Source organism: Trachurus japonicus, chromosome 5, assembly GCF_045865225.1.
Source record: "Trachurus japonicus isolate A0001 chromosome 5, Traja_1.0".
Taxonomy (NCBI): Eukaryota; Metazoa; Chordata; class Actinopteri; order Carangiformes; family Carangidae; genus Trachurus; species Trachurus japonicus.
The window spans coordinates 27778138-27803983 of record NC_140911.1 but is presented as its reverse complement, the minus strand read 5'-3'; the positions used below and the strand labels follow the sequence as shown (position 1 = coordinate 27803983).

The window sequence follows — 25846 nt, the reverse complement described above, 5'->3', positions numbered from 1 at the left end:
GTTATAAAATGACAGTTTGGTGGCTTTTGCTCCCACACTGCTTCATGTTGGCCTCAAAATCCAGACAGAAAATGTATTCCCCATTTCCATGACAACTGGCAAACTGCATCTCCTGAGGAGGATTGTGAGATACGACAGAAAGCTCCGCAACAGTTGCTAGGGACTCTTTGTCAACAAAAGTAACAATGACTGACACACACAGAGCAGAGATGTTCAGACTGTGACAGAGCAGACATGGAGGCCTTTATTGTTTAACTATGTTTTTAGTACAGAGCCATCTCCCACCCACCATGGCCCCCAACACATTAGTCAACAACTTTTAACCACCACCGTGCACACAACACACTCACACTGTTGTCACTGTAAACATCGCAGGCTTAAAGAGTGATACAAAAAGCAAGGTCAACCGCTTTGTGTCGACGGCGTCCGTACTTCCAGAGTTCCTCTCTCTCAAGAGTTCGGGGGAGAGTGACACAGGAAAACAGAAATGTTATTGTTTGGTTGATCACCTTTTGGGGGAACAACAAAAATGTCCTGTTCTCTCTACTCACCACACACACACACGCACGCACACACGCGCATAAACACACACTTCTCACTCAACCAAATGTTTTTATCAAAGTGTCGTTAAAGTGTTTTCTGTTGAATGCTTGCAGTAGGCAGAGGGGGGTACCATGAAAATCTGAAGTGGAACATCTAACAATGATTATGTTATTTTCCCATAATCCTCTCTATAGGAAAAAGGCCTTGTGTGTCAGTTCCCTTGTGTGGTCACAGGGCGAAGCGTCTGCCTTCCCAGCCCCCACCTGGAGCTGCATTACCTTTTAGCGCGTACAAAGTACAAAGCGTTGGTTTTGGGGTAGTACTTCACATTCTGTTTTTTGTCCATGAGGCCTCCGAAAATGATGAGCTCCCCCCGGCCCTGTACCACCGTGTGCAGGCTGGTCTCTGGGGGCCCTGTGACCGCCGCCGGAGTCCCATTCCCATAAACTCTCCAGGACACCACCCCGGCGGATTTGGCCCGCGACACGTCCAGCACGTACATCTGCATGGGCTTGCAGTTGAGAGACTGGTACAGAGGTTTGCCCACGTTCAGGCTCTGTGGCGGGTGGTGGCCCAGGCGCCGTGCGATAGGTGGGATAGCGTGTCCGTCGGCCACGGCGGCCTGTGGAGGGCTGGAGGATGATGAGGGAGGTGTCACAGGAGGACCCGCCCCTCCTCCTCCTCCTCCTCCTCCTCCTCCAGGTGAAGCTCCCTGTGTCTGAAGGGAAGACGATGAAGAAGAAGATGGTAAAGACGAGGAAGATTTGTTTTTTACTGCCTCCAGGCCTCGTCGTAAGGCGGCGGGGGACACTGCTCCTGGGGGGGTGTGTGGGGAGCCTGCGGGAGGGGTGTGGAGGCCGTTGGTGCTGGGCACCTCGGCGTGGGGAGGGGCAGAAAGGGGAGACTCCCAACCATAGTCCGTGGAGGCGGGAGGGTGAGGGCGAGAGGGAGGGGACGCCGCCTGGGCCGGGCTGGTCCGAGGGGACGGGGAGCTTCCGTTTAATAATGGAGGGAGCGGAGGCAGAGGGGGGCTGTCTGGACCCTGTGAAGGAGACGGCTGCTGGGACGAGGACGGGCTGCCGTCTCTGGCGCTCCCTCTCGCCGAGGGCCGAGGTCTCAGCGTCCCCCACCGACCATTGACACACGGAGCCTCTTCCACGGCTCCCAGGACGACGCCGGCGGCCCCGCTCCGAACGGGAGACTGAGAGCGCAGGGAAGGCGGTTCAGGGCCCAGAGGGGCGGGCGTGGCACTTATGGGGGAGGGCCGAGAATTAAGACTCGGGCTGAGGGGTGCGCGGCCAGAGGGAGCTTGTGAGAAAACCACCACACACTGGCCCACCTTTGAAAGAAAGACAGAATGACATATTAGAGATGGATTTAATCACTTTGACCATGTTTCCACCCACTTGTCGATCCAATTATCTCAAGATTGATAAGACTATTAATGTGAATAATGCCATTTCAAGTAAGTAATGAAATAAAAAGTTGTGCGTAATGACGTAATGTGCTATTTTGTGATCATATTGCAGTATTGAATTGTTTTCTTGCAATTTAAGGTTTTTCCATTCATTTTTATACTAAATCTCAAAACAGAAGGACGTCCATCCTTCATCTTTAACCGACTATCTGAGGTTGTGACCAGCTGCTGGAGTTGTTGCCTGGAAACCACTGAGCCATACGCATGATATTATATTATTATTATATTAAGTTCTAGGCTATAGGCTGGTGCTTAGAGTGCCACATGCCTGTCATCAGAAGACAGTGGTGTGTTAACACCGTTTTAATGCAGATGCACTGCTTGTTAAATACAACAGACACTGGACGGACCTGTCACCTGTAGCAGCGCTGTACACCTGCGTCTTTCTTTGTTTACTCCAGCTGTGTCTTTGAACAGCTGGAATACGTAGCTGAGTTGACATAAAACATGATCGCAACTCACATTTATCCAGCAGAGAACTGTTTCCATCAGCATTTGTCGCATAAACTTTGTATCAATCAAGAGAAAATCCGATGAGATCCACCGTAGTAACGTTTTATCGTTATTCATGACATTTAATTGAATTTTCCTATTTTCATAAGACATTTTAATTCAATATTACTTAATTTGAATAAAAACGTGTGAATGGAAACATGGTCTCTGACTGAGACAGTTGAGACAGTTAAAATACTTACTCTACATGCTGGGTGACACCAAAGCTCTGGGGCTCCGTGGTCCTCATTTTCCACCTGTAGCTGCTGCCACCTCCATGGTGGTGCATCCATGTGGAGCAGCCAGGCATCTTTAAGGAGCTTTCACAAATAACACAAAAGGCTAAGTTAAAACATGAAACTGAGACACAAAAATGTTGCTTTGATATTAAAATGAAAACTTACTGCATTAGGGCCACCGCATCCTCCCAAAATGAGCAATGTGTGATCATCAATGACAATCTAATAGGAAACACATAGAAGTTATTCAGTTTCATATAGAAGAAAGTGGTTGTCCTGCTCTTACAGGGGCTGTTCTCTAAATGTTGTTATTCCTACATAGTCAGTAGCAGCATTAGCAACAATTTTCTGACCAGTCTTGCCAAGAGCTTCTGTCAAGATTGTGGTGATAATATAATAGGATATAATAAAGCCCCTGAGCAGCTCTATTTCTTCAGGATAGACTGGACCCAGCCATGACTTGAATGAAAATGATCATCAGGTACTGGGCTGGGGCTAGCTAGCTGTTTATCAAGGTAATTTACATGCATAAGAAGAGGTAGACAAAAATAGATAGACAAAAACAAGAGTGTTGTTTTCCACTGCTGGAGATGGCTCAGGATAGGTACAGGAGTGGAGTTACCGTAGTCGAACATTTCTTCCAGGCTAGTAAGTAAATAACTATTGATGCTAATCAATGGAAAAATATAGAAATAGCTCCTTTAAAGATTCTGAGCTACTTTTGTAGACCAACGTGGGACAATGCAAAAAAGAAAAAAGTTGCAATCGAACAATCAATAATAACCATTAAGATAAAAATACCTAAAAGGACTATCTGGCTTTCAGGAGAGTGGTCTGCTCAGCTGAGAAAATCATCAGGACAACACTCCCCAACCTGCAGGACATCTACAGTGAGCCACGCAGATCAAAGGCCAGAGAAATCCTCAGGGAGCCAAGCCATCCCAGCAGTAGCCTGTTCTCTGTCTCTACTGCCTGAAGCCAGCACACAGCGCACGACAAGGAGCTTCTTCCCACAGGCTGTTCGCATGGTGAACACTGTCAGTAAGTAGATGCCTGGTCCCCCTCCACACCCCAATCACCCCTCTTCCAATACATCCCCTTGCACATGCATGTGCACTGTTTATTTATTATTGTTTTGTGTCATTTCTGATTTTTAAATAGGAGCTGGTGCTTAAAGCATGTCACTATCCCTTGTACTGTGTATGAGACAAACTACATTTGAATTTGAATAAGATCATTAAAATACCAGTGGACAATTTTCTATAGCTTGAGTGAATGTAGGAATCCTTACTTGTGACTGGCCTCCCCGTGGGTGTGGTGAAGGGCCAGATATGGGTGGTTTGGACCAGGACCACTGCTCAAGATCCAGAACCCAGACTTCATTACTCCTGGTTAGAAACAACAAAGGCCAGAGCGAAGCGGTGAGCTGTGACAGCCAAGAGTCTCATTCACAAACACATTTATGTGATTTGTGCAGCTGAAATGTGTAAAATTCTGACAGTGCAGGCTGCATTAACATGACATGTTGTCACCCACTCATGAAACCCAAACTTCTTGCAATAAAGAGCCCAACAACAGTGATCTAGCTGTGTTCGAAATCATCAGCTCATTCTCTCACTCCCTATCCCCTACATTGTGTATACAATAGGGAACGACGGGAGGAGAATTCGGACACTACACGGTTCTGAACGTGGTTGCGTCAGCATAAAAAACCGGACCCTTGCGGGAACATTTGAGGATGCTTAGCTCGTAAACTCTTTACTTTACTACATATTCTACTACAGTTTATTTATTAGATTGATTTAATGCTGCCTGTTATTGTTCGGATGCTGCTGCTCCTCGGGTGGTGTAAACGGAGCGAAGGCAAATACGTCTGAGGAGTTTATTGGTAAATGACCTAAAGAAATCGTAGCTAACATGCTAATAATCTTGCTCTTATTCTCTGGCAAAACACGGCTGCATTGCATTGTGGGATACGGGAGTAAAAAGTAGTGTACATCGCTTGTTCACTCAATTTTGCAGTGCATTGTGGGTGTTTTGTCGTCAACTACATAGTGGATGAAATGAATCACAGCGAATTCGAACACTACAAAATGGCGAACACACTATATAGTGCACTACGTCCGTGATACGGGGCGGTTTCGAACACAGCTCCTGACTGACCCAGGTGTAGTTCACAGGTGGTGTAACTTAATCTAGTTAACATACCCACAATCCCCTGAAACCAGGGAAGTCAATAACATGTTTACAACGTACAAACTATGAGGTGAAAGTCCTTTGCAAACATGACATTTTGGGCTGCACAGTCTTTTCAGTAGTTTGAACGTTTAGCAGATTTTCTGCTTTAATCTATGCTCCGTTTTAGATGAAGTGTACTTAAATTCAAGTAATATGTTCATACATTTGACGTGCTCCTAATGATCCCCCAAACACCACCATGGTGTTCCCAATCACAGAAGAAGAGTGGCCAGCCATGGGTGGAGGTCCGTGTGTGGTAACAATACAGTTCCACCTGATACAGCAAAAGAGATAATAAAAGAAGAGAGAAAAATGTTGGTCAAAAACACAGAGCTTCAACTAGTTCATTACATATCATAGCCATACTGAAATCATCCTCACCAGTTCTTTGAGGGAGAGTATGTGTGGATTTCATCAAAGAACCTTTCTGGTTGGTGGAGTGGATAAGGGCTGGGCCGAGTCCACCCACCAAAGAGCACTAACAGGTCTTTGTGCATCACTAGAGTTGCTCCAGCTTTAGGAGATGGATAAGAGCCTGTAAAAGACAAGAGCAATATGGGATCTTATTTCTGCTTTTTGCTGATTCATACACCGTAAATCTGACTTGACTAAAAATTTAATTTTCTCCAACTTATTTCCTTATGTCAAAATGACCAAGCAGGAATTAAAACAGAGCATCTAGACTTGGTAATACTTTTTCAAGATCACATACATTTGGTAAAATCTTTTGTAAACATTACATGAACATAGATTTTACAACCACGATACTAACTCTCTGACAAGCCGTTTTTTATAGAAGCAGCTTGGTATCTATCTGGATCACGAGTGGTCAGCTGTAAGTGCAGGTTTGAATACACTGAGGATACATTTCAGATCTGATCACTCACACCACATTCAGAGGTGGTTTAGGAAAGTCTAACCACATTATTGTAGCAGTGTGAATATGAATGGGTTCTGATCTGAAGTCAGTGTGGCTGTTTTTATTTGCATAGCAGACATGCTTGGGCTGTTGTCATGATCACTAAAGACACAAGTTAATGTAAGGTCTGCAAAGGGCCACACACATAGAGTTCAACCTCGTGATCCTGGGCATGCAGTCTCATAAAAGGTAGAATAAGAGCTGAAGTTTGCTGCAATAAATGCACCAATATTTTACTACAGTCTCACTTTACTGGTGCTTCTTTCTTTTTTATTGCTACCTCCTCCAACACTATGCACTTAGCTGCTGCTGTTAAGCATCTCACCATTGTGTTCACAAATGTGGTTCACCCTCCCACAGTTCCCCTTACATAAGCCCCATGTGCTTGTACCTGAGGCTAATGGGCGGATCCACTCCTTGCTGTTGAGGTCAAGTCTCCATAGGTCATTGAAGGCAGCATTGCAGCTACTCTGAGTACAACCCCCAAACACATACATGGACTGGTTTGAGTCATAGTAACATGCACCTGCAACCCCCCAAAAAGAAAAAAATTAGCAACAGATTTAGAGCAAACTGCAGCAAAAAGTGAGAGCTGTGAGTGCATCTACTTGTTATTGTTACTTTTTTTAATTCATGTGTCAAGAACAGGTAAAACAAATAAACTAAACAAATACAATTCAACACGAAAGAAATCTCCCTATCTGTGTATGTACACTGTTGTTCAAAGCACAGTTTTCAAAATGGCACCCAGTCGCTGCTGTTACATCACTTTTAAAATTTTGTTTTGCTCGTCTACATGAGGATTTAGATCAACATAAAGATACGCTTGCGAAATGTGTGACCTTTAGTTCAGTTAAGATTTAGCAACAGTCTTAAGAACACGTGTATAATGCAGCGTAAATAAAATATGCTTTTAAAGCAATGAATATTAATAATGTGTCTGAAACTGTTCTTTTAATGAAATCATTCATCTTGCAGAGGGCAGGAGGCAATTTAGGCAATAAACCTGCTCCACAAATAACACTAACTAATAACACATCTTCACCAGATACAAAACCTTAAATACTGTATTTTTCACTAACTGCATGGGTTTAATAGTAAAAGGGGGTATCATTCATCACTGCATATGTGCAACTTGAAGTGAGGTTAAGCAGGATATACTGACTGTGTGAGAAACGCTGCGTAATAGGGGTTCCTGGATATGGATAGGTACGACTCTCCCACTGGATATTTCCCTCCTGGACAGCTCTCAAGAAGCCATGATAGCACTGGTAAGCAACACCTAGTAAAGAGAAAATGGGAGTAAAGAACATACAAAGGAGTAGATTTCCACCTGCATAATGTTCTAACTAGAGTAACAAGGCTAATTCTGTGAATCATTGCTACATTTTCCTTCTCGGGTGTTCGGTGCACTCACATCTACAATGGCACTAGCCAGCCCTTTATCTGATTCAATTTTGGACAACATTATGCATTTGAAAAAGAGACATACCTTTAATGAGGCGGTACCACTGCTTACATACAAGTGCAGCAGTCTTGTGCTCCTGGTAAGGTGAGAGGAAGGACAGAATATATTCAAGAACTTCCTCTGGCAACTCCACCATTGTTCTCCCCTCTCCTTTGGCACCACTGTCCATGTTCCCTTCTTGTTGACAGGACCCCATCTTTGTCTCAACTTCCTCTGTTATCCTTGCAGGTTCTGTACCATCGTCTTCTGTATCCATGGCAACAAAGCATCCATCCTCATTGTCAGGGGAGCGGGACATTATTGTCTGTTGAGACAAGGGGAGACACATTAGTGAAGTATGTACCAATGGTGATGCTCAGAAGCACACTTCATATTAGCCACATTAAGAGTAAATCAATACTTAATGACAGGAGACTCACCCTCTGCACAACTGGCCAATATGATTAATATGTTCCTTACTGGATTTCAGCAAAGCAATTTCTACGAGAAATCCTTAACGAAAACTGAATGAGAGCTGATCCTAACCTCGAACCCCCATGACAATGCAGAGCTGTAACCAATGGAGGATTTTTTGGTAGCAGGCTTCATTGATAGACCCATTGTTTAAAACGGGTGGTGCCCCCTGTTCAGCCTGAACAGCTGCCCCCAGCACGTCCCCCTAATATCGCTGGCTACATCAAACTAGCTGTCGTTAGCCATGACATAATAAATGAAATGTTGGAGTGCTAATGCTAATTGTCTTCGATGACCACATAAGAAGAATTCGTTAAACGTAAGCTATGTCATACAGCTAACTGAGGGGTAGCTTAAAGGCTACAAAACACTTTTTCGCTGACTAACAGGCGCCTGCATGTTGCTGAATTTAACGTTTGATCCTCAGAGAATATGTGCTAGCACCGGCTAACGACGTTTGCTAACCTCTCATGAGCACCCAAGCTAACATTAGCATTATCGAATTTAAGATGAACGCAAAGACTCACGGTTCACGCGTTTTCTTTTACATATCTCTGCTCGCCACCGCATATAAACTCACCCACTTGTTAACTGTCTTAATGACACGACATCTTCTCAGACTTCGTTACACCCTGGCAGCTAACAAGCTAGCCGCTATCTTCAGTCAGGTGTACCACTGGTAATTTTTTGCTAATGGGTAACTAGCTCCTTTAATGTCACTCTATCGTGATTTCAACACTGAAACCGAAAACCCTGGACCCGGCGTTGGCAATACCGTTGTTTTAGACGTGATGTGCTGTGAGCTCTGAGTGTGTCTCTTCTCTCCTCCTCCCCGGTATCAGCTCCGGAGGTTCCTCAGCAGCCTCCAAACAGTCGCCATCTTCCGCTCTGTGGAGAGCGTCCTCCGCAGCACAGCGACGCTTCAGCAGCCGCGGGCAGCCCGTGGTCCAAGGGTGGGTCCCTAAACCCAGACACTGCGCCCCCAGCCGCTGCAGGCAGAAGTGCTCAGGAGAAAAGCTGCCGATATCCTCATAAACCAATATGAAATATAAAAATTCTCCGTGAGAGAATATGTGCAGATACAGACTTCATTTACCTTTGGGGATTAATAAAGTTCTTATTCTTAGAATAGAAATTAATGCTATTTGCATACAAATGTATAGCATGGTGTATAGTCAGGAAAATGCAAAAATGCACTGTGAAGTAGCTATAAATACCCACTGAATGCAGAAAACTGTCTCCAAAATAACCACGTGAGTGATTACTCACTAGAAAGCATTTTACTGTTGCAGCTGGTATAATTAGTATTTTCATTGTGGATTCATCTACATCTGCTGTTATTTTCTTAATTCATCAAATTATTGTTTTCTTTGAAACAATCATAATGAGAAATGCCCCAGAGCCCAACAAATCTTACACATTATTAAGCAACAAGTCCTCACACCTGAAAACCAGAAAATTGTTTGGCATTATGTATATCATTTACATGGTTATGGAAATCAGTTGTTGTTTCATCTGTACTTTACTGTTGGGTTATTAAAATGAGCACATAGCCTACAGAATTATGTAGTAAACAAAAAAGTATTGGAAGGCAGAATATGTTTTATATTTTAGATTTTTTGTAGTAGCCTAGCCACTTTTTGCTTTGATGACAGCTTTTTGCACACTTTTGATTCTGTCATCAGCTTCATGAGGTCGTCATCTGCAGGTGCTGAACATTTGTTGGCTGTTTTGCCTTCACTCTGTGGTCCAAATCACCCCAAACCATCTCAATTGGGTTTAAGAAAATAGAATAAAGGTTTCAGGTTTGAATGTCTGGGATAATATAATCTAGATTTGATAAGTGCTGTTTATAATAACAGTGTTTATAAAATATTAACTTATTCATGAGATGATCTGAATGAATGAATGAATGAATCTGGGACTGAGTTTACAGCAGCGCTATACAAAGTTGCTACAATGTAACGTTACAATTATGTGAAGTTTGTTTACTTTCCCTTTAACTCCCCAATCGGAAACGAACTTCAGCGGTGACAGCTGTGGTGTGGACAGGTAGAAGTCCCTGCACACCTGCACACCTGCACACATGTACGGTGGTGGTTGTTTTCTGCTCTGAGCCGAAGCCGCTTGATTTACCGAGGTGGACGTGACGCCAAATTTAAAGTAATAGGCAGCGGGAGGAGGGGAGGGGAGGGGAGGGGGGTGTCCACAGTGGAGCGTCGAGCTAACAGGCTAACACACGCGGACAGGGACAGGTCTGTGAATCTGCTCCTTCAACCGTCGTCTGACCACAACAAAAACCCCGTCAAAACCCACCACCTCCCCGCACGGCGGTGCACAAGCTGCCCCCCGTCAGTTGCCCTGGGCGTGAATGGGAAATAGTTCTCGGGCGGAGTGTGAAGAGGTAACCAGCCAGCAGTCCTGCTAAACATGGAGGATGAGGAGGTTGCAGACAGCTGGGAAGAGGCAGCGGACAGCGGGGTGAGAAACCACACACACGGCGCGAAACCAGCTTATATCTGTGATTGAGCAGTGAACCACGGCACGGTGGGCGAGGGGACTGCTTGAATATCAATGCTGTTTTTAAATGAATTTCGGTGTGTTTGCTAGCAAAGACAGCAGCCAGCCTCTCTTCCGGGCTCAGTCCTACAGGCCTCGCTGTCCCACAATGACGTGGGACCGAGCCAGAGCTCCTGATCTGCTCCATTATTGTTTTTTAATCCGTTGAAGACTCGAGTGGAGTAGTAACCACATAGAGAACTTTTTTGTTACAAAGCGGACTTTCTCCTATAATGGCACCGATGTTGAACCCGCCCTCTGCGGAAATGTCAGTCTGCACTGACGTGAATCATTTGAATACCATAACAGTGTAGTTGTAGTAGGTCAGCTTTACTTGGAGAACACCACACAACTCTGGTATTGGTTGTGATGGTAGATTTTACTACAAAAACGTTTGTTTGAATCCAATTGTAAGTGACGACAGGACAGCATTATCAACAACTTTGCAGGCAATTAGTTATCATGTAGAGGAAATTAATATGTCAGAGCCTTTAAATGTCAAGCCACATCATATACTCACACCACGGGTGCTGGGTATGTTCCATGTTGGTATAGATTGACCCAAAGCAGCTGATTGCTGATCTACTGTATGTCATCCAGTCTGTCAGCCTGCGTTCCCCTGTCTCTTCACTATCCTATCTAATGAAGGTGTAAAATGACCCCCAAAACATCCTAATATTAATATAACAACATGTGATTGGGTTGTATTCTCAACAGTAGTACTAAAGTAATGACTAACAAATTAATTTATCAACAAATGTCAGACCCTCTGTGTGGTGTTACTCAGAATCTGCATTCTCTATCATCTAGGACTCTAGGTGTTGAATAGATCTGTAATCATAGAGGGGTTGTTAGTATGTAATGGCTGAATTATGTCAGAATATCTCTGCCAGCATCTTAGAAATACAGATCTCTAGGTCAGTGAGGCAGAAAATGAACTTGTTGTATAGTAATAAGAGATATAATAAATATGTTGCTCTCTTCAGGAAATAGAGAGACGGCTTGAGGCGAAGCTGAAAATAAATCAGGAGGCAAAGTAAGTTAATTGCAAATTTTATGATTTTTTTTTTTTTAAGCTGTGGTATGAATATACACATTTAGTGCTTTCCTACTGATTATTTTATTCTTCTCACAACTATACAGGAAGTCCCGCTTGGGTTCAGGTGGTTCACCTGTGCAAACCGCCATAGTGATCCAGGATGACTCACTGCCTGCAGCACCTCCGCCACAAATTCGAATTTTAAAGCGTCCTTCAAATAACGGTACCATGGGAAACGCTGCGTCCTCGTCTCGTCCCTCTCAGCAAATGAAGTCTTTGGCTCAGAGGGAGGCGGAGTATGCAGAAGCCAGGAGAAGGATTTTAGGTAGTGCTTCTTCAGATGAAACACCTCAGGACAGTCCATGCCAGGACCGGTAAGGACAGAATTACAGAAAAAACACAATAGTTTATAGGGATATTTCAACATTTTGGCAAATTTGCCCATTGCCATAATCCCTATAGTCTTAGCAGTAGGTTCATTACCTTGAATTGTCGGTGCAAGCTGTTTTTAGATCGGCGGGGCAGAGATGCAAAACTAAATACACCTGCACATTCACCACGCTATGAAATAATAACATATAAATATGTAACATTACGACACATGAAGCAAATACTCGGAACTACTTGCGCTTTTGAAGTCACTCTGCCGAGGAGCCGTGTCTGGGATGTAGTCCTGTCATCATGTAAACAACTCTGTCTCGTAACGCTACGTTATTATCTCATAGCGTGGTGAATGCACAGGTCACAACTTGTCCACCAGAGTGTTTAAAGTTGTTGGATCAGAACTCACGTCTCTGCCCCGCCGATCTAAATGCAGCTTGCACCGACAATTAAAGGTAATGAACCTACTCGTAAAACTATAGGGATTATGGCAATAGGAGAATTTGCCAAAATGTTGAAATATCCCTTTTAAGTGGTGAGCAAAAATGTGTTAATTGTTAATATTAGTAGACAGCACATGTAATTTATTCTTCATCTTTCCCTATATTATAAGGCCAGTGCGTTTGAGTGCACAGCAACCATCAGAACCAGTTCGTCCCAACAACCATGTGATCCGCCAGCCCACCGGCCCAGATGGCACCTCAGGCTTTCGACTCTGCAGATAAACTGGAGCTGCCCACTTCAAGGAAACAGCTGTCTCCCTGGGAGGCCATGAGGGGTGGCAGCTACAGGGGTTGCCTGGTAGGAAGAGCAGAGTGGTGGGATGACATAGAATTTGACAGACAGAAATATGAAGGCGTAGATCTTCTCCACCCTCTCTCTTCTCTGCTCACTGGCATGGTCTTTGCCTTTCGCCTTGTCTTCTCCCTCGTGTGGAACGTTGCAAGGGGCTGGCAGAGATCAGCCATAGATCTGAAACCCCCTTCTGTTCCACACTGCGAACAGGTTTTTGCCTCACATCCCTATACACTGTGATACTTCGACGTACCATGAGGTGCCCTATGATTTTAAGTCTGATTGGCCGGCCGAGTGCCAGGGTATCAAGTGTCTGTCTCTTCAGGGAGAATAAAGAGAGCTTGTCAATCTGTGGGATTTCCCCAGAGACACGCAAACAAACAAACTGGCCTTTTCCACTGATGGAGTGTGGATCATGGCTGGGTGTCCACCGGGAGGCTGGCCTCAGTTTGTTGGCTTTGGTAGAAATGATGCGCTTGACAGTGCTGGGAGTTTACTGTGCGTTCAGCAGCTTCAGTGCAACGTGATAGAGAACCTTTTGATAGAAGTGCCCAGCGCTCCAAAGTGTGTTTTGATATCGTAGTGGCCCAGACCAGCACTTTGAACAGTCAGTAGGCCGAAATGCCCGGTGGGCACACAGCCTGTGGCCAAAGATTATAGATGGGAAGGAGAGACTGTCACTAAATCTAAGCTTATTCAAGCAATAATAATGAAATGACTCCCTGAATATTGTTTGTTTTTCTATGTATTGAGTAAGTAACTGTGTTGTGTTTTGTTTACTTTTTTTGTGTGTGTGTGTGTGTGTGTGTGTTTTGGCCATAGTATGTTTGAGTCAGGAGATCAGTTAGTGTCCTGGAATAGATTAAGTAGTCTGCATAACAAACTTTACTGGTAAAGTCATATTAAAGTTCATCACATTGGAATAAATTGGACCTATCCATGGATTGAAAGAAGTGAACACGCATCTTTGTCTGTGTGTGTGTTGTCTCGCTGGTTCTAATCAGAATAGCTAAGTTGGAGCTTCTCAGCCAAATACAGTTCATCTGTCTTGCAAGGAAGACTCTGTTGCAGTATGTTGACTGACTTGTGTGTTTTTGAACCTGATGGTTAAATGCCCAGCAAGCTGGAGGCCATAATCACATGCTTCTTTTTGGTAAATATTCTGTCAGGGTCAGGGAAGTGTGTGATAATGATATGAAAACAATAAAGGAACTTTTACATTTTAATTGGTGTCCTTTAGAATGAAGCCAAATTCCACTGTCAGGTTTTCATGAATGTGTTCATTCAGTGCTGTTTCTTTTCTGTTTTTTTTTTTTTTTACACACCATTGCTTTTGCAACCAATTTAACATGAAAGTTTGCAAACCATGAAATCAATCATGTAATCAAATACTGATAGCTCAGTAGTACTCATAGTAACTGAAAGGATCACACTAAATGAACCTGCAGAAAATTCAGAACCTTTTTAACACTTTGCCTTAAATACTATTATCCTGGTGACTTTTCCATGGGTAGTTCTGTGTAGTCAGTGTTGGTGAATCTTGTTTTTTGTGCACATGTAGTAGGTCAGTTATTTTGTGGAATAAATCCTATGTATCTGCTGCACAGTTTATAGCCACACTAGGGCTGCACAATTAATCGAATTTTAATCACGATCACGATTTTGGCTGCCACGATTAAATTAAGATGATCGTCACGATTATTAACATATTAAAAAACAGGCTGTGCTGCATATCAAATCAAGCGCTTTCTCAACCAATAGTCCGCCAACCACCAGGGGGCGAACGAGAGGTTAGGGCTTCATGAAGCTGCCTAACTAACAAGCGAGCGCATCCTCCCTTACATGTTGTTTACAATCCAGAGTGTGTGTCCCGGCCGGTCAGTCTGCACCTCCAAAGGCTGTCGTACTGTCGCCGTCTCACTCTGGATCAGACCGAGACCACCCCGTCACCCCACGCGGCCGTTTTGGTGTTAATTACATATTACGTTGTGTAATTAAAACGTTCCGACCGCGATCATAACGGCCGGTAACGGCGATCTATGGCCGTTTTGGTGTCACCACAATTGAGCTAGGCCGACCTGCTGGACGCTGCCTGTGTGAAAACACTTGGTCTGTTCATTAAATGTTTTTAATTCGTTCCAAATTGCTGCTGAACCACCCGTGCTGAGCTTTGGTCCAAGCTAGACAGACTCTTGCCCACACATCTCTGTGTATCATTGATGGCAAAAATTTATTTTTACTATAGCCTACTTTGAAATTACATTTCAGAGCCTGTACTTTCTTACTTTTATTTGAGTAAAGGAGTTGAATCAGCAGCTACTTCTACCAGATTTATTTTTTTGTTTTTTACACAAGTATCTGTACGCTACTGTACAGAATGACACCTCTGCACTCTGCAATGGCATTTATTTTTCGCTAGCCCTTTGTCTTGGGTCAATTTTATTTTAGGCTATTATTTATTTTTATTTTATGTTTTATTTTGAACTGAAAACCTTGTTCACATAGCCTATTGTTTGTTTCAAATAGAAAGTGCAATAAAAACATGTTTTATCTAACATAATGTATAATCGTGATTAATAATCGTGATTTCAATATCGACAAAAATAATCGTGATTATCATTTTGGCCATAATCGTGCAGCCCTAAGCCACACTGAGCAAGAGTTTGACTAAAAATACGAAAGCACACTCACTAAATACTTCTCTTGGAGAAGTGCTTAACCATAATTCTTTCCAAATAATTCCAGGTAAATTGATAATTCCCAGAAGGGGTAATGACCTGAAACTATAATTAATAGTAATTTGAACACCTGCCTTCACCACAGCAGTGAACAAATGTGATATATAGGCTAGAGCAAACTATTCAACATGGCTAAAACTGCTGCATTTGTTCCACATTTTCAACCTCACTACCTGCCAAAGAATAAGAAACTTCAGAAGTTGCAGCATTCATTAATGATCTCTGGGAATTCAGGTTGAGAGTAGTAGAGTTCAAGTTTTATTGCTCTTTGATAACAGAAAGCCCTGAAAGTATTTCAGTATTTTGTTTTCAGAGATAATCTTGTGTTTAAAAGAGTGAAAGGTTGTAACATACGTGCTCTTAATACACACCTCCCACTGACGGGGATGAACAAACAGGCGTGTGTCATCATTTTAAATTGATCGTTAAAAACAAATAACCATGCAGTACATGTGTGATTTACCCATGATGCTTCAGTCAGTCACAGCTCCTGTTGTGTTTGAGGCTGATTTGATGTCATTGTTATTTTGAAACTTGAAAAGTACAAATGAAATTTGAATACCCTTTAATAAACACACTTCAAGGAGAGAACTTGTGGTTGTGGTGTATGTGTTTTCCATCCATCCATGATGGCTCCATGCTGATTATCTATCTATCTATCTATCTATCTATCTATCTATCTATCTATCTATCTATCTATCTATCTATCTATCTATCTATCTATCTATCTATCTATCTATCTATCTATCTATCTATCTATCTATTTTTCCTCTGGTTGCTATTAACACGGAAACACACACAATTCTAGTGATTGTTAAAAAAAACAACTGTGAGAGGTAGATTATTAATTAAAATAATTCTAGTAATTCACAAAAAAATACATATTAGAATGAAACGATCTGCAATGAATGAGCACAGTAGGCCTATGCCCTAAAATAGAAATAGAGTATGATGTTTGACACAGACTTTTTTTGTGAATATGAGGGCCATGAGCCAGTGGATGGAGGGGCTCTCAGTAGTGATCCTGTTCAGTCATGTAGGTAGGCTACCCAGCTGTGTGTGGCTCACTCAATAATCCTCCTGACCAGAGGCGGCGCTGTTTGAAGCCAGCGCCCTGCTCCGGCCGGATGTTGTCGTCTTGTTCTGCCAGGCTGTGGACTTCACCGAAAGTCGGAAGTTACTTTTTTTTTAGTTAGTGAAACTTGACAAAATGGCAGAAGACAACTCTTACGAGTCAATGCTCTGCGTAAAGCCTGAAGTTCACGTCTACCGGATCCCGCCGCGGGCCACTAACCGTGGATATCGGTAAGACGACCTCAGACCGCGTCAGCGGCTGGAGCTGACGAACGTCGCTCAGTCAGGCTAACTTACTGCACTGCATCCATTATCGGACAGGCGGTCGTCAGGATGGACATTTGTTACTTTTCTGTTTCCTCTCTAAATGTAACCAACGCTTTAACCCCACACACATACAAAAGCTCTAAAAGGACATAAGTGGATACCGTCGGTACACGAGAGGCGCTAAATATAAACACTGTGCCCGCCGCGTCCCAAGTTATCGCGAGCTCGTTGGAGCAGACGTGAGAAACGCTGACAGCGCTGATAACGTTAATGAAACCTCCTGTTAAACAGCAGCCGCTCCTCCTCCAGGTTCACTGCACCAACAGACACATTAGCTTCACATTCATATTTACTGCAGTCAAATATCAACTTTGACGGTTCCTCCAAGTTGTCGCCCAAAATTTGGGGCGTTTTGGGAGTTTTTAAGATGTTGTGAAGTGTTGTATTTCACAGGGTCCTCGTTGAACAAACTCTGAACACACAGAAAACCTCGACCACAGCAGCATTGTTCTATTATAGAAAATCTTATTAGTACATCTAATGGAGATTTTCATGATTGAAATAATCCGCTCAACAGTCAGTAGCCCCCAGATTTTGAGATTATTGTTCACATAAAAGAAAATATTCACATTTGGGAAGAAAGACTGATATTAGTGGATTGGTTTTCGCTTAGACCTGACCCTGTGGGGAATACTTTGTAAACGTATTAAACTTGCCTAAATGTTTTAGCTTTCATTGAGGGTATTTAGTTTTTGTGAGTTGGAGCCACATCATTCATGAAGAGCCTGTTAGAGACGTTGTCAAATGATCATTCTTGACCATGGGGAAATGTATAATTTCACTTCCTCCTGCAGTAAAAAGCTACATTGATCAAGTCAGCTGTTCCTCTGAGAGACGATTACACAAACCACTTGAGCTCTCAGCTGTGTGTTTCTTGTTTTTCCAGTGCTGCTGACTGGAAGCTGGATGAACCTGCATGGAGTGGTAGGATGAAAATCACTGCAAAAGGCAAGATGGCCTTCATCAAGTTAGAAGATAAAAATACAGGTAAATCAACCTCCCTGCCACTAAATGTGATGCTGTGTTTCTGTTTCCTTCATGTGTGACTTCACAGTGCATGTAAAGTCTCTCAACTGTTGTCACCGAGACAAACTGCTCAGAAGTGGGTCTCTTTATGCTCCACCACCACAGGAGTAGCTAGAGTCAACTGAAGTAGGAGACTAGTAGCAGTCTCCAACATTTAACCCAGTGTTTGTGTCTGTTAGAAAGACAACACATTAGTTTTACATTAGTGAACAGGAGATTAGAGCAGATCCTTGGCCTTGCTTGCTTGCATCGACAAGTCTTAACACTCAATTCATTTCTGCCTTGTATTTGCCCAGCTCATGCTTCAGGCTAGTTACACACACGACTTGTTTTCTGGTCTAGTTGCACAGGTGGGTGTCTCCTCGCCGACTTGCTTGTTGCTGTTCTTTCACTTTTTATGTGAACATTTTTTCTCAAACTCTGCCACGAGAATCAGTCAACAAGAATGTCATCACGTTCACCACAGACCTGTCTTCCCTTCAGTTCCACAGAAATGTCTTAAAGAAATGATGCACACACAAGTTAGTCACAGTGTGATCAAAGCTGTCAACAAGCTTGTTATCTTGCTGTGTTTGCCACCAGCACATCTTACCATTTTACCTGATTATTTACCACACAGAGAACACTCCTAGGTACAATCTGGTGTGAATTTGTTCTGTGCAGGAGAGCTGTTTGCACAAGCTCCGGTGGATCAGTATCCAGGTTGTGTAGTTGAAGCAGTCACAGACTCCAGCAGGTATTTCGTGGTCCGGATAGAGGACGGCAATGGTAAGACACTTTCATCCAAACTAGGGGTTTCATTTTTTTCAATATTTTTCATCTGATTAAAAATGAAATTAAAAAAATCATTAAAGTACTATTGAATATAATAAAAGTGTTTTTCCTTTGATTCAAGGACGTCATGCCTTTATTGGTCTGGGTTTTGCGGATCGTGGAGACTCATTTGACTTCAATGTCGCTCTACAAGACCATTTTAAGTGAGTTACTCTCTGCTGTATGTCTGTCTAGACTCTACACACACAGTCTGTATATACCTCTGTATGACCTAGGCATATTTTAGACCCAGAATACACATACTGTTTTTTCATGTGTAAATTAATATATAAACTGCAGCATTCATGTTTGTATACTTGCCGTGAGTGGGTGGTATTTTTACATTTACATAGCACACACATGTTAATTTTATTCTGCATTATTCTGCATTTTGACTGCTGCCAATAAGCTACATCCTATTTGAACTTAAAGGGCCCGTATTGTGCAAAATTCACTTTATACTGTAGGAGTCTCTCCCATGTTTCTCCTTCTTCTGCCAAAGTAAAAAGGAACGTTTACATTTTTTTTTTGGAAATCATTTCCTGACCCCATCCCTATTCCCAGTGTCAACATTGGCACATGTACCTGTAGCGAAAACCACACCCTCTTCTTTTAGATTGCTCAGATTTAGAGCTGCAGATTGATTTGGGAACACTACACCACAAATACAATATGGTTGGACAACTTAGACCCATGTGAAATGGTTGAAAAACAGCATAATATGGGACCTTTAACTACTACAATTATTCTCTCTATTAATATTCCCTGACATTCCCCTCAATGTTTTTAATCATTTTAGAATGGAAATATTACAGAAAACTGACAATATTTCTTAAACTAACAATATTTTCTAACCAACACAATAAAAATGTTGAGCCATTGGTTTGTAATCAGTTTGATGTCCTGAATATGTCATTGCACAAACCCAGTTTCAGTCTTAAGCACCATTTTTAAGTCACTATGTAGCCACCAGCCAGTGTCAAAATAAACCTGATCTCTAAAAGAAACTTGGTGTCTGAAGGTGGGTGAAGCAGGAGGGCGAGCTCGCCAAACTGGAAGCCTCTCAGACCGCAGCACCTAAACTGGACCTGAGCTTCAAAGAGGGACAGACTATCAAGATCAGCATCGGGGTGAGCACGTTGAACAGTAATGACATTGTGACGAGAAAAAATGATACGAACATTTAGAAACTGTCCTGATTCTGTCCGCCACAGAACATCAAGAAGAAGGATGCAGGTGGAGCCAAGCCGCGGCCGATGGCTGGTGGTCTGCTCCCACCGCCACCATCAGCAAAGCCTGGAGGGATCCTCCCTCCTCCTGGAGGACCGCAGACAGTCCCCGCTGTTCACACTGATGCTGGTGATCACCCTGTTTTTCTATCACATCAAATACTGTTTAACATCTCCACGTGATCTAAACATCATAGCAAATTCACCTATTTTACTATTTTATGTCTTGCTGTTGAATGATTGTTTGTTTATTGTGCATCTATCTATCTATCTATCTATCTATCTATCTATCTATCTATCTATCTATCTATCTATCTATCTATCTATCTATCTATCTATCTATCTATCTATCTATCTATCTATCTATCGCCATAATCCCTATAGTCTTAGCAGTAGGTTCATTACCTTTAATTGTCGGCGCAAGCTGTTTTTAGATCGGCGGGGCAGAGACGTGAGCTCTGCACAGTATTTCCACGTTTCCCTTATCGAACTAAATACACAGTCCAACAACTCTTAACACACTCTCGGGACAAGTTGTGACCTGCACATTCGCCACACTATGAAATAGTAATGTATTATGTAACATTATGACACATGAAGCAAATACTCAGAACTGCTTGCGCTTTTGGAAGCACTCCGCCCAGCAGCCGTGTCTGGAATGTAGTTCCGGCTACGCATTTGCCTTGAAAACAACTCCATCTCGTAGTGTTACATTATCATCTCATAGTGTGGTGGATGTGCAGGTCACAACTTGTCTACCAGAGCGTTTTGGAGTTGTTGGATTGTTTATTTGATGAGTTTGATTAAGGAAAGGCGAAAGTATTGCGTGGCTCACGTCTCTGACCCACTGATCTAAAAACAGCTTGCACCGACAATTAAAGGTGATGAACCTACTCCTAAGGCTATAAGGGATTATGGTAATAGGCGAATATGCCAAAATGTTGAACCATACCTTTAATTATTTTTCTTCAAACGCAGCCACCCTCCTAGACTTCGGCTCCTCCGTCCCTGCAGCCCAGCCCAGCTCCGACATGTGGGGGGATTTCACATCTGCAGGGTCCAAGTAAGTGTTTTTTCCCCCAGATAACTGTTTGCAGCATCTTATTTCTTGTGTAATAATCCATCTCATCCATCTGTCTGATTTGTGTCAGTTTTACACAATTGTTTTGTTTTTGTTTTTTTTGAGTCTTTACTCACTCCATCAACTCCACCCCCCACCCCCTCCTCTCCTCCACAGCTCCAGTAAAGATGCTGTCCAATCAGGATGGGTGCAGTTTAGTTGAGCTGTGAGAGAACGTGCACACACTCAGGTTCCATACATTCCTTGGACAGGACCATTGTGGCAGAACAGAGAAACTAAAAGTTAGGAACTACTAGTAAAACTTGACCAGCTCCTTCACTGCACTTGTACTGTAAAGAATCTGTTCTTGTAGGATATAGCCCAGCGACCAACACACTCTGGAAGAACAAACACTACAATGTACACGTTCTTTACAACCTCGGTCTGCTTTTCACTCTGTGCTATGCAGTGGGATCTGTCTTTTGATTTTTAAACTGTCCCTGTCAGAGCATCTGTGAGGAAAGTGAGCGTACCCATGGTTAAAGGGAAACATGGTCTCAGCACACTACCCAGCTCAAAAGTCTATCCATCGCCTTCAATCAAGTGTTGTTGTATTTTATTCCTACCTTCTGTTCTATTCACTCTGTCTGTCAATCACAGCCAGGTTTGATCGTGTCCCTCTGGTCCTCGTCTCCACAACACCACACATAGATTTATCTTCTGCCATCATACAGTTGTCTCATTGCACCACTCATCTCAAGGTTTCCTCAGTATTTGGGGAAAGTAAAATTGTGTTTCCATTGAAGTGTCTGTTTGGTTTAGGTGTTTCCCAGTGTGTGTCTATGCATGGTGTGTGCGTGTGGTTTTGTTTACTGCTTGTAGTTCTTATTTTCTTGTTTATGTTTCAAGCCTGCATTGGTAGTTGATGATTAGTTTTACATTAAAGCTCTGAAGCCCTCATCAAGACTACCAGGACTTTTTAATCAGTGGACTAAAGTCATGATTGTCATTTTGTCTGTCATTCAAAGTCTGAAAGTGCTCTGTTGGTTTTTACAGTATGTACACCCCTCATACATTTTCCTGGTGTGCTGTTGCTTTTTAAAAGTGTGCCTTTTACCAAATTGAATTTTAATCTTGTTGATTCTTTTCATAGAGTATTTGATTAAGTGCCTTTGGGAAAAGATCTAAAATGTGTATAAAATGTAAACCTATGTCCTCTTGTAAATAAACTCTATGTTTCAATGGCTCTTTTTTAATGTGAATTAGTAACGTGGAACCTGTCACTATGGAATTAAAGGTTATTGATATTACATAAAGTTGTTTATGATACAGTCAGTGTGGATTGGCATTGGATACTGTGCTTTCAGTAAACAGGTTATCCCTTGAATGTGATGGGATTCTTACCAATTACCTGTCCTGTCATTTATTCCAATTAGGGAGATTCAAGACAAACTAAAAAATTGACATGTAGGTAACTTTAAAACATGGCACCAAAACCTTTCATTATTACTTTGCTGTATGATAGGTAATTGGGATTCATTCTATAGTTCCTCATCATCACTGTTCAGTGACACAGGAACTGTAGGAGAGAAGTTTAGTTATACAATGAGGATTGTTTAACACTAAAGAATTACATACATTACACTTATCACTACTTACAGTCACTGTGCTGTCTGAACCCAGCCCATCAACCAAACGACATCATGATGTAAACATTGACAAGGCTTTTTCCAGGCCTTTTTTGCTGACAAAATGTCATACAAATTTCCATTATCAAGTTATTCATTTATCAAAGGTAAGATGCTCTTGACCATGGATTTCTATTTTATTTTTTGGGATTTTTGAATAAGCCTAACTTTATTGTTTGTTAATAAAATACCCACTTGTTGAACTTCTCGCATTTTGGGAACGTCAAAGTCACTGGAAATTGTGATTGAAAACAACTTTTAATTTGCCATGCCTTCGTTTACATTTAGCCTATATTATGATATTTTAGATATGGTGCATTTGATTGAAAATGTTTTGACAGAAACGAGCTGAGTCTGATCATATGACTGGCTGACAACGCGGACCCATCACGCAGATGGACTGAGCTGGATCCAGACTGAACAAGTCCCTCCCCGGAAGAAGCATGGAGGAGTGAGTCCCTGTGAGCCAGGCAGCAGCAGCAGCAGCAGCAGCAGCAGCACCGCCGTGGACCAGCGGACTGTTCCTCTGTAGCCGCCGTGGATGGAGCTTTCCTCCGCCTCACGCCCCGGCGCAGGCCGCTCAGCAGCATGGAGGACCGGGGAGTGACGGCGGACTGACGGCGGACTGACGGCCAGAGCAGCGGGGCGCCGAGGTGAGCTACAGACCCGAGGGGGAAGTGGATGTTTTCATTACGAGAGCTGCAAACACGACACAGACACAGGACACGTATAAAGCTTTTAGTCTGTTGTTTCCATAGCGACAGGTTTGTGTCAGCATCATCTCAGTTTTAACTAAATTCTTACTCATTATTTTGCAAATGTAGCTGGATGTTGCAGTTTACTGTCCCGCTGCTCTCCTCCTCCTCCTCCTCCTCCAGCTCCTGACCCAGACTTTTGAAAACTTGGGCGGGTCTTAGTGGAGGGCTTTCTGAGTTGTCCAGTGTGTTAAGATGGAGATCATATAGGCTACTGGTGGTGAATCACAGCAGCCCACAGTTCCCCTTTAGAGGATAACAAAGAAGAAGCATAGAGGAGACAGTTGATGGTCACTGAATGGAGTTGGTATTACTGTTGAACTGTTGGAGAGTCAACAGTGAAGTGTTTGGTTCCTCTGTGGAAGTGGTTGAACTGTAGCCTTTAGTTCATCACATACAGGATCTCATCAAAAATCTGTGCTAGACATAGCCTAACACTGACTTAGCCACGTGGCTATGTTAAGAAGTTAGAGTAGGACAGTTTTTTTTTTTTTTTTTTTACATAAACAGAAAAAAAGCTTTTAAAGTAGCAAACAACCGACAACTATGAAATTTCTGTAGGAAAATGTTAATGCTAAAAACACTTGAAGGAAAAAGCACTGACAGTGCCTTTGTTTATTATTTTGAATCTGTGCACAATGACCAAACTGTCCTGTATGAATGAGCGTTCACACCAGGGGCCACAATGACTTTTAAAATGTGAAGGCCAGGCTGGGCCAGTAGCCTATCAGATGGATGGAGAGTGTTTGTGTGAACTTATAGAAATGACATGTAAAGCCATTACCTCAAAGTATGAGAACTTGCATCTAAATGACATTTCATTGGAGCAGTGTTATTCAAAGTTTGAGATCTTTGCTGTAATTTAGACATTTTTGTACCAGTAGGCTATTTGACGGGCCGGGTTATGGCCCACAGGCCTTAGTTTGTAGATGCCTGATTCACATGATCGTGTTTTTGTTGATATCTGACATATTTAACTGAGCTGAATCCACATACTTCCGGTGAGTGACTCTGCATAAGTGTGTGTGTGTGTGTGTGTGTGTGTGTGTGTGTGCGTGTGTGCGTGTGTGTGTTAAAGCTAGACTGGGGGTCTGGTATTGACACAATGATCCTCTTGTCTGTAACTATGACAATCCAAACACTGGGGGAGTGCAGACCCCCGCCTGTCTGTGCTGTCATAGTTTCACGTTCACATGTCCACAGTTTCATAAGAAAACATAATAGTTTTGAGGTTGCTAACATGTAGTCAAGGTACCAATAAACTTTACATCATACATTAATATGCTAACATTGAAAAGATCATTTCAGACGCAATATAGGCTAATGTAGCTGTAGTAGAATATAAGGCAGATTTTACCTACGTTTATCTATCTTACCCTAACAACAACAACGTACTTCGTGTGAGTCAGGTCTCCCATTGAAGCTATCGAAAGCTTATTGGGGAGCTTCATTGATATTGTTGCAGTAATATTTGAATTTTAACAGCTGTATTTGCACACCACAATAAAGCACATGGACATATGTTTAGGGCCTTAACCAAAGATTATTTTCCTTATTAATAAATCTGCAGAATATTTTCTCAATTAATTGCTTTGTGTATAAAGTGAGAAATAAACGTAAAACAGGACCTAATTCATCTCTAGAATTCTTGTTTGTCAGATGGACACTGCAAAAGCCAAATTCGTTAAATTCATTTCTCTAAAGAAGAAAAGCAGCAGTTGTTCACATGAGATCATGGTGAAATTGAAATGTGGGTCTAGGTCCATTGGTAAACTGCAAAGTGTGCAGGCTGTCGCTCCTCAGTGGAACAGGTAGTACTACTAACATTCTTTTCACATAACTCGGAGTGCAGTGAACAGGTAAAGTAGCTTGACAACCTTGAACGAACAGCTCATTGAAAAGACCTGCATGAATTATTGTTAAAATGTGGTATTTGTATTGATTTGATCCTTGATAAAATAAAAAACATGCCTGACCCTGGTCTCCCCTTCTCTGAATTTTATTTCAGAATAGACCACAATAATAGGGGTCAAAGCACTGTTATACAGCTGCATGAAATTAGAATATCATGGAGGTCAGCAGTCTTCCACATGATGGTGTATAAGGCATAAGACTCTTTTATTGTTGTATTGTTTATACCACTAATGGAAATACACAAAAGTAAGGAATGCAAATATAAAGACACTCTATTTGTGCAAAGATGTGTAACAAGAGTGTGTAGCCTACTGTTCTGTACAATAAGTATTTAAAAAGAATAACAATATACTTTCTCAGACTAAGAGACCATTTAAAGGTTCATGAAACCTTTGCAGGTGTTTGGAGTTAATCAGCCAACTTTTTCTTTTATGAGATACAGAATTTTGGCTTTTCATTAAATGGAAGCCACAATTATTACCATTAAAAGAAATAAAGACATTCTGTGTGTAATGAATCTAGCCTATATAGTTTCACTATTTTAATTGAACTACTACTTTTACATTGTATTGTAATTTACTGAGCACCTGTAGGCTGAGGGTCCTTGTCAGGCTCTGGT

General features: G+C 42.3%; 3 protein-coding genes across 3 annotated transcripts; 2 read left to right on the top strand and 1 right to left on the bottom strand.

The window, feature by feature from the left end:
• Window positions 1–212: 212 nt before the first annotated feature.
• On the bottom strand, window positions 213–8742 carry fbxo42 (F-box protein 42). The gene is made up of 10 exons (XM_085777135.1): window positions 8605–8742; window positions 7401–7680; window positions 7074–7190; window positions 6300–6434; window positions 5371–5524; window positions 5153–5263; window positions 4043–4139; window positions 2917–2973; window positions 2716–2832; window positions 213–1882 (listed from the first exon to the last, which is right to left on the bottom strand). Exons 2-10 carry the CDS (start codon window positions 7672–7674, stop codon window positions 818–820), a joined length of 2127 nt encoding a protein of 708 aa, XP_085633261.1. The 5' UTR covers window positions 7675–7680; window positions 8605–8742; the 3' UTR covers window positions 213–817.
• Window positions 8743–9998: 1256 nt separating this feature from the next.
• LOC146987777 (SUZ RNA-binding domain-containing-like) lies at window positions 9999–14216 on the top strand. The gene is made up of 4 exons (XM_085777134.1): window positions 9999–10310; window positions 11375–11424; window positions 11532–11801; window positions 12422–14216. Exons 1-4 carry the CDS (start codon window positions 10260–10262, stop codon window positions 12531–12533), a joined length of 483 nt encoding a protein of 160 aa, XP_085633260.1. The 5' UTR covers window positions 9999–10259; the 3' UTR covers window positions 12534–14216.
• Window positions 14217–16531: 2315 nt separating this feature from the next.
• necap2 (NECAP endocytosis associated 2) lies at window positions 16532–22115 on the top strand. Its single transcript, XM_085777129.1, has 8 exons — window positions 16532–16646; window positions 17629–17729; window positions 18432–18536; window positions 18664–18745; window positions 19603–19711; window positions 19796–19940; window positions 20789–20873; window positions 21048–22115. Exons 1-8 carry the CDS (start codon window positions 16552–16554, stop codon window positions 21091–21093), a joined length of 768 nt encoding a protein of 255 aa, XP_085633255.1. The 5' UTR covers window positions 16532–16551; the 3' UTR covers window positions 21094–22115.
• The last annotated feature ends 3731 nt before the right edge of the window (window positions 22116–25846 follow it).

Excerpts from the sequence above, each read along its gene's own strand:
- fbxo42 (XM_085777135.1), bottom strand. The coding sequence starts at position 7,674 with ATGTCCCGCTCCCCTGACAATGAGGATGGATGCTTTGTTGCCATGGAT. Across the intron at positions 7,191-7,400 it reads GTGGTACCGCCTCATTAAAG|GTGTTGCTTACCAGTGCTAT; the intron begins GTATGTCTCTTT and ends TCTCTTTACTAG. Across the intron at positions 1,883-2,715 it reads GGTGTCACCCAGCATGTAGA|GTGGGCCAGTGTGTGGTGGT; the intron begins GTAAGTATTTTA and ends TTTCTTTCAAAG.
- LOC146987777 (XM_085777134.1), top strand. The coding sequence starts at position 10,260 with ATGGAGGATGAGGAGGTTGCAGACAGCTGGGAAGAGGCAGCGGACAGC. Across the intron at positions 10,311-11,374 it reads AAGAGGCAGCGGACAGCGGG|GAAATAGAGAGACGGCTTGA; the intron begins GTGAGAAACCAC and ends TGCTCTCTTCAG. Across the intron at positions 11,802-12,421 it reads GACAGTCCATGCCAGGACCG|GCCAGTGCGTTTGAGTGCAC; the intron begins GTAAGGACAGAA and ends CTATATTATAAG.
- necap2 (XM_085777129.1), top strand. The coding sequence starts at position 16,552 with ATGGCAGAAGACAACTCTTACGAGTCAATGCTCTGCGTAAAGCCTGAA. Across the intron at positions 19,712-19,795 it reads CTATCAAGATCAGCATCGGG|AACATCAAGAAGAAGGATGC; the intron begins GTGAGCACGTTG and ends TGTCCGCCACAG. Across the intron at positions 20,874-21,047 it reads TTCACATCTGCAGGGTCCAA|CTCCAGTAAAGATGCTGTCC; the intron begins GTAAGTGTTTTT and ends TCTCCTCCACAG.